The 8,074-nt window shown below is 50.4% G+C and overlaps 1 protein-coding gene across 1 annotated transcript in view; it reads right to left on the bottom strand.

The window, feature by feature from the left end:
* Positions 1–3,034, bottom strand: part of LOC135570162 (phosphoribosyl pyrophosphate synthase-associated protein 2-like) — a 37,862-nt gene extending 34,828 nt beyond the window's left edge. Inside the window, exon 1 of the mRNA XM_065016238.1 lies at positions 2,988–3,034. Within this exon, the coding sequence (XP_064872310.1) occupies positions 2,988–3,034 (47 nt within the window). The remainder of the gene's footprint in view (positions 1–2,987) is intronic.
* Positions 3,035–8,074: the final 5,040 nt, after the last annotated feature.

Below are 8,074 nucleotides of genomic sequence, written 5' to 3'. Positions count from 1 at the left end.
CAGACAGACTGAGATGCTGCCCATCCCTGACGCAACAGACAGACAGTCAGACAGACTGAGATGCTGCCCATCCCTGATCTAAACAGACAGACAGACAGACAGACAGACAGACAGACAGACAGACAGAGGCTGAGACAGAGCCAGTCAAGCCAGACACTGAGATGCTGCCCATCCCTGATCTAAACAGACAGTCAGTCAGACAGACTGGAGATGTTGCCCATCCCTGACCTAAACAGACAGACAGCAGACAGACAGACAGACAGACAGACAGGACTGGAGATGCTGCCCATCCCTGATCTAAACAGTCAGTCAGACAGACTGGAGATGCTGCCCATCCCTGATCTAAACAGACAGACAGACAGACAGACAGACAGACAGACAGATGTAGACAGACCGAGATGCTGCCCATCCCTGATCTAAACAGACAGACAGTCAGACAGACTGAGATGCTGCCCATCCCTGATCTGCAACAGATGAGACAGTCATAGACTAGATGCTCATCCTGATCTAAACAGAAAGTCAGACAGACAGGAGATGCTGCCCCATCCCTGATCTAAACAGACAGACAGTCAGACAGGACAGACTGGAGATGCTGCCCATCCCTGATCTAAACAGACAGTCAGACAGACAGGAGATGCCCTGCCCATCCCCTGATCTAAAAACAGACAGACAGACAGACAGACTGGGATGCTGCCCATCCCTGATCACAACAGACAGACAGACAGACAGACTGGAGATGCTGCCATCCTGATCTACAACAGTCAGTCAGACAGACATGCTGCCCTGACAGTCAGACAGACTGGAGATGCTGCCCATCCCTGATCTAAACAGACAGACAGACAGACAGACTGGAGATGCTGCCCATCCCTGATCTAAACAGACAGTCAGTCAGACAGACTGGAGATGCTGCCCTGATCTAAACAGTCAGTCAGACAGACTGGAGATGCTGCCCATCCCTGATCTAAACAGACAGTCAGTCAGACAGACTGGAGATGCTGCCCATCCCTGATCTAAACAGACAGTCAGTCAGACAGACTGGAGATGCTGCCCATCCCTGATCTAAACAGACAGTCAGTCAGACAGACTGAGATGCTGTCATCCCTGGGATCTGAAACAGACAGTCAGTCAGACAGGACTGGAGATGCTGCCCATCCCTGATCTAAACAGACAGACAGACAGACAGACTGGAGATGCTGCCCATCCCTGATCTAAACAGACAGACAGACAGACAGACTGGAGATGCTGCCCATCCCTGATCTAAACAGACAGACAGACAGACAGACTGGAGATGCTGCCATCCCTGATCTGGAACAGTCCACAGACAGACAGATTGAGATGCTGCCCATCCCTGATCTAAACAGACAGACAGACAGACAGACTGGAGATGCCCATCCCTGGGATCTAAACAGACAGACAGACAGACAGAGACTGGGAAGTGCTGCCCATCCCGATCTAAACAACAGACAGACAGACAGACTGGAGATGCTGCCCATCCCTGATCTAAACAGACAGACAGACAGACAGACTGGAGATGCTGCCCATCCCTGATCTAAACAGACAGACAGACAGACAGACTGGAGATGCTGCCCATCCCTGATCAAACAGACAGACAGACAGACAGACTGGAGATGCTGCCCATCCCTGATCTAAACAGACAGACAGACAGACAGACTGGAGATGCTGCCCATCCCTGATCTAAACAGACAGACAGACAGACAGACTGGAGATGCTGCCCATCCCTGGATCTAAACAGTCAGACAGACAGACAGGACTGAGATGCTGTCATCCTGATCTAAACAGTCAGTCGACAGACAGACTGAGATCCCTGATCTAAACAGACAGTCAGTCAGACCCAGACTGGAGATGCTGCCCATCCCTGATCTAAACAGACAGTCAGACAGACTGGAGATGCTGCCCATCCCTGATCTAAACAGACAGTCAGACAGACAGACTGGAGATGCTGCCCATCCTGATCTAAACAGACAGTCAGACAGACTGGAGATGCTGCCCATCCCTGATCTAAAACAGACAGACAGACAGACTGGAGATGCTGCCCATCCCCGGGATCTAAACAGACAGACAGACAGACTGACTGGAGATGCTGCCCATCCCCTGATCTAAACAGACAGACAGACAGACTGGAGATGCTGCCCATCCCTGATCTGCAACAACAGACAGACAGACTGGAGATGCTGCCCATCCCTGATCTAAACAGACAGACAGACAGACTGGAGATGCTGTCCATCCTGATCTAAAAAACAGACAGACAGACTGGAGATGCTGCCCATCCCTGATCTAAACAGAGAACAGAAACAGACAGACAGACAGACTGGAGATGCTGCCCATCCCTGATCTAAACAGACAGACAGAAACAGACAGACAGACAGACAGACTGGAGATGCTGCCCATCCTTGATCTAAACAGACAGACAGACAGACTGGAGATGCTGCCCATCCCTGATCTAAACAGACAGACAGACAGACTGGAGATGCTGCCCATCCCTGATCTAAACAACAGACAGTCAGACAGACTGGAGATGCTGCCCATCCCTGATCTAAACAGACAGACAGACAGACTGAGATGCTGCCCATCCCTGATCTAAACAGAGACAGACAGACAGACTGGAGATGCTGCCCATCCTGATCTAAACAGACAGAGTCAGTCAGACAGACTGGAGATGCTGCCCATCCCTGATCTAAAAGACAGACAGACAGACAGACTGGAGACAGACATCCCTGATCTAAACAGTCAGACAGACTGGAGATGCTGCCCATCCTGATCTAAACAGACAGACAGACAGACTGGAGATGTTGCCCATCCCTGATCTAAACAGACAGACAGACAGACTGGAGATGCTGCCCATCCCTGATCTAAACAGACAGACAGACAGTCAGATCTAAAGACAGACAGACTGAGATGCTGACATCCCTGATCTAAACAGACAGACAGACAGACTGGAGATGCTGCCCATCCTGATCTAAACAGACTGAGACCCATCCCTGATCTGCAGAGACAGACTGGAGATGCTGCCCATCCCTGATCAAAAACAGACAGACAGACAGACTGAGATGCTCCATCCCTGGATCTAAACAGTCAGACAGACAGACTGGAGATGCTGCCCATCCCTGATCTAAACAGACAGACAGACTGAGAGCCCATCCCTGACAGACAGACTGGAGATGCTGCCCATCCCTGATCTAAACAGACAGACAGACAGACATGACAGACTGGAGATGCTGCCCATCCCTGATCTAAACAGACAGACAGACAGACTGGAGATGCTGCCCATCCTGATCTAAACAGACGACAGACAGTCAGTCAGACAGACTGGAGATGCTGCCCATCCCCTGATCTAAAACAACAGACAGACAGACTGGAGATGCTGCCCATCCCTGATCTAAACAGACAGACAGACTGAGATGCTGCCATCCCTGATCTAAACAGAAACAGACAGACAGACTGGAGATGCTGCCCATCCCTGATCTAAACAGACAGACAGACTGAGATGCTGCCCAGATCTAAACAGTGACAGGTCAGACAGACTGGAGATGCTGCCCATCCCTGATCTAAACAGACAGACTGGAGAGTGACTAACAGACAGTCAGTCAGACAGACTGGAGATGCTGCCCATCCCTGATCTAAACAGACTGGAGATCAGATCTCAGACAGACTGGAGATACTGCCCATCCCTGATCTAAACAGACAGACAGTCAGACAGACAGACTGGAGATGCTGCCCATCCCTGATCTAAGACAGACAGTCAGTCAGACAGACTGGAGATGCTCCATCCCTGATCTAAACAGACAGACAGACAGAGAGATCCCTGATCTAAACAGACAGACAGACAGACAGACTGGAGATGCTGCCATCCCTGATCTAAACAACAGACAGACAGACAGACTGGAGATGCTGCCCATCCCTGATCTAAACAGACAGACAGTCAGACAGACTGGAGATGCTGCCCATCCCTGATCTAAACAGACAGACAGACAGACAGACAGACAGACAGACAGACAGACAGACAGACAGACAGACAGACAGACAGTCAGTCAGACAGACTGGAGATGCTGCCCATCCCTGATCTAAACAGACAGTCAGTCAGACAGACTGGAGATGCTGCCCATCCCTGATCTAAACAGACAGACAGACAGACAGACAGACAGACAGACTGGAGATGCTGCCCATCCCTGATCTAAACAGTCAGTCAGACAGACTGGAGATGCTGCCCATCCCTGATCTAAACAGACAGACAGACAGACAGACAGACAGACAGACAGACAGACAGACAGACTGGAGATGCTGCCCATCCCTGATCTAAACAGACAGACAGACAGACTGGAGATGCTGCCCATCCCTGATCTAAACAGACAGACAGACAGACAGACTGTGACTGATCTAAACAGATGACTGCCCATCCTGACAGACAGACAGACAGACAGACAGAGTCAGACGGACAGACTGGAGATGCTGCCCATCCCTGATCTAAACAGACAGACAGACAGACTGGAGACATCCCTGACTAAACAGACAGACAGACAGAGACAGACAGACAGACAGACAGACAACAGACAGACAGTCAGACAGACTGGAGATGCTGCCCATCCTGATCTAAACAGACAGACAGTCAGACAGACTGGAGATGCTGCCCATCCCTGATCACAGACAGACAGTCAGAAACTGGAGACATCCCTGACAAACAGACAGACAGACAGACAGACAGACAGACAGACAGACAGACAGACAGACAGACAGACAGACAGACAGACAGTCAGTCAGACAGACTGGAGATGCTGCCCATCCCTGATCTAAACAGACAGACAGACAGACAGACAGACAGACAGTCAGTCAGACAGACTGGAGATGCTGCCCATCCCTGATCTAAACAGACAGACAGTCAGACAGACTGGAGATGCTGCCCATCCCTGATCTAAACAGACAGACAGTCAGACAGACTGGAGATGCTGCCCATCCCTGATCTAAACAGACAGTCAGACAGACAGGAGATGCTGCCCATCCCTGATCTAAACAGACAGACAGTCAGACAGACTGGAGATGCTGCCCATCCCTGATCTAAACAGACAGTCAGACAGACAGGAGATGCTGCCCATCCCTGATCTAAACAGACAGACAGACAGACAGTCAGACAGACTGGAGATGCTGCCCATCCCTGATCTAAACAGACAGACAGACAGACAGACTGGAGATGCTGCCCATCCCTGATCTAAACAGACAGTCATCTAAACAGACAGTCAGACAGACAGAGACAGACAGACAGTCAGACAGACTGGAGATGCTGCCCATCCCTGATCTAAAAACAGTCAGTCAGACAGACTGGAGATGCTGCCCTGATCTAAACACAGTCAGACAGACTGGAGATGCTGCCCATCCCTGATCTAAACAGACAGTCAGTCAGACAGACTGGAGATGCTGCCCATCCCTGATCTAAACAGACAGTCAGTCAGACAGACTGGAGATGCTGCCCATCCCTGATCTAAACAGACAGTCAGTCAGACAGACTGGAGATGCTGCCCATCCCTGATCAGACAGACTGGAGATGCTGCCCATCCCTGATCTAAACAGACAGTCAGTCAGACAGACTGGAGATGCTGCCCATCCCTGATCTAAACAGACAGTCAGACAGACTGGAGATGCTGCCCATCCCTGATCTAAACAGACAGTCAGTCAGACAGACTGGAGATGCTGCCCATCCCTGATCTAAACAGACAGTCAGACAGACAGTCAGTCAGACAGACTGGAGATGCTGCCCATCCCTGATCTAAACAGACAGACAGACAGACTGGAGATGCTGCCCATCCCTGATCTAAACAGACAGACAGACAGACAGACTGGAGATGCTGCCCATCCCTGATCTAAACAGACAGACAGACAGACAGACTGGAGATGCTGCCCATCCCTGATCTAAACAGACAGACAGACAGACAGACTGGAGATGCTGCCCATCCCTGATCTAAACAGTCAGTCAGACAGACAGACTGGAGATGCTGCCCATCCCTGATCTAAACAGACAGACAGACAGACAGACTGGAGATGCTGCCCATCCCTGATCTAAACAGACAGACAGACAGACAGACTGGAGATGCTGCCCATCCCACGATCTAAACAGACAGACAGACAGACAGACTGGAGATGCTGCCCATCCCTGATCTAAACAGACAGACAGACAGACAGACTGGAGATGCTGCCCATCCTGATCCAACAGACAGACAGACAGACAGACTGGAAGTCTTGCCCATCCCTGATCTAAACAGCCGGAACAGACGAACAGACAGACTGGAGATGCTGCCCATCCCTGATCTAAACAGACAGACAGACAGACAGACTGGAGATGCTGCCCATCCCTGATCTAAACAGACAGACAGACAGACAGACAGACTGGAGATGCTGCCCATCCCTGATCTAAACAGACAGACAGACAGACAGACTGGAGATGCTGCCCATCCCTGATCTAAACTAAGGAATGTATTTTGTTTTATTCATTGTGATTGGCTGCAAATCATCTAGACTGGTGTGTTTTTAAAAGATGACATTTCATACTGCATAGTTGACATGAATTCCCATGGGAATGGTTTAGTATTTTGTACAGTTGCGATTGACACTAAAATCCATCTGTCATTTAACATTTAAATGTCATTCATATCAACTCGTTACCGACATAATTGCCTGGCGGGCTGAAGAGATACGGGAGAGGCTCTAATCCCGTCTTTTGTCCCGCGGGGCAGTTATGTCGGTAATGAATAAAAGGGGAATTCTGGATCACGTGATAGAGCGGGCCGTGTGAGTTCTTGTTCACACCTGTCCGTGAAGCGGTTGTGCTGTGTGCGTGGTGTGTGTCACTGTGCGCTCCCCGGAGAGAGAGAGAGAGAGAGAGAGAGAGAGAGAGAGAGAGAGAGAGAGAGACAGAGAGAGAGAGACAGAGAGAGAGAGAGAGAGAGAGAGAGAGAGAGAGAGAGACAGAGAGAGAGAGAGAGAGAGGAGAGAGAGACAGAGAGAGAGAGAGAGAGAGAGAGAGAGAGAGAGACAGAGAGAGACAGAGAGAGAGAGAACAGAGAGAGAGACAGGAGAGAGAGAGAGAGAGCAGAGAGAGACAGAGAGAGAGAGACAGAGAGAGAGACGGGTTGTCCTGTGCGTGGTGTGTGTCACTTTGCGCTCCCGGAGAGAGAGAGAGACGGGTGAGAAAGTGCGTGAACAACCGGACCGGTAACCGGAAATAATAATGGACATGGCGGGACCGGCCAGTCATCAGCAACGGATAGTTGCTTCAGGTTGCAGTCCCGTGAGCCTGTCTGACTTTACCGAAGAGAACGAGAAGGGAAAAGTTCCAAGTCTTCACGGTAACTTTTCATTCTAGAGAGAGTTGGGACATCTTTATGATTATTGTAGAATGCTGTTGTCTATTTAACTAGTGTTCCGATTTTATTTATTTATTTTTATCGGTTACTGCCGGGTGGGTCTAGAGCCATGGCGTTATCGCAGATCCAGTGTTTGGATGAGAATAACGTGAACCTCCGGACGCATGAATCCAAACCGGACTTTTTTTATTCCGAGGACCAACGATTAGCGCTCGAGACGCTTCTCCGGGATGGACGCGATGCCTTTAATAAATTCCTCCACGCGACCAGTCTCCGGTGTTTCCTGTCGGACCAGGAGGTGGACCAGTTGACCGGGGCAGTGGAGGTGTACGACCCGGAATCAGAGCTCCGTCAGGGCGACTCAGACAGTGATGAACTCCCGCTGTCTCTCCAGTACTGGCCGGAGCTGTCTGACTGCTCGCTCCCGCGGCTGGATCTGGGCTGGCCGGACTGCGCGTCATACAGAGGAGTGACTCGAGTCACTGTGTACGCGCAACCGCCACTGGACGGCCACACGCACATCAAAGAGATGGTCAGGAAAACCATCGCGCAGGCGCAGAAGGTAAGGCGAGTTTATTACGGTCGTTTATTAGGTCGTGACCCCCCCATACATTATAACCTGCTACAGGAGGGGAACTTTCACTAGGTCATGACCCCCCCTACATTATAAACATTATTCTTAAATAGCATTTTTGCAGGGTTAA

Source organism: Oncorhynchus nerka, unplaced genomic scaffold (genome assembly GCF_034236695.1).
Source record: "Oncorhynchus nerka isolate Pitt River unplaced genomic scaffold, Oner_Uvic_2.0 unplaced_scaffold_1070, whole genome shotgun sequence".
Classification (NCBI taxonomy): Eukaryota; Metazoa; Chordata; class Actinopteri; order Salmoniformes; family Salmonidae; genus Oncorhynchus; species Oncorhynchus nerka.
Note: the sequence above shows the minus strand (reverse complement) of the source record. Positions and strands in the feature narration are given on the sequence as shown.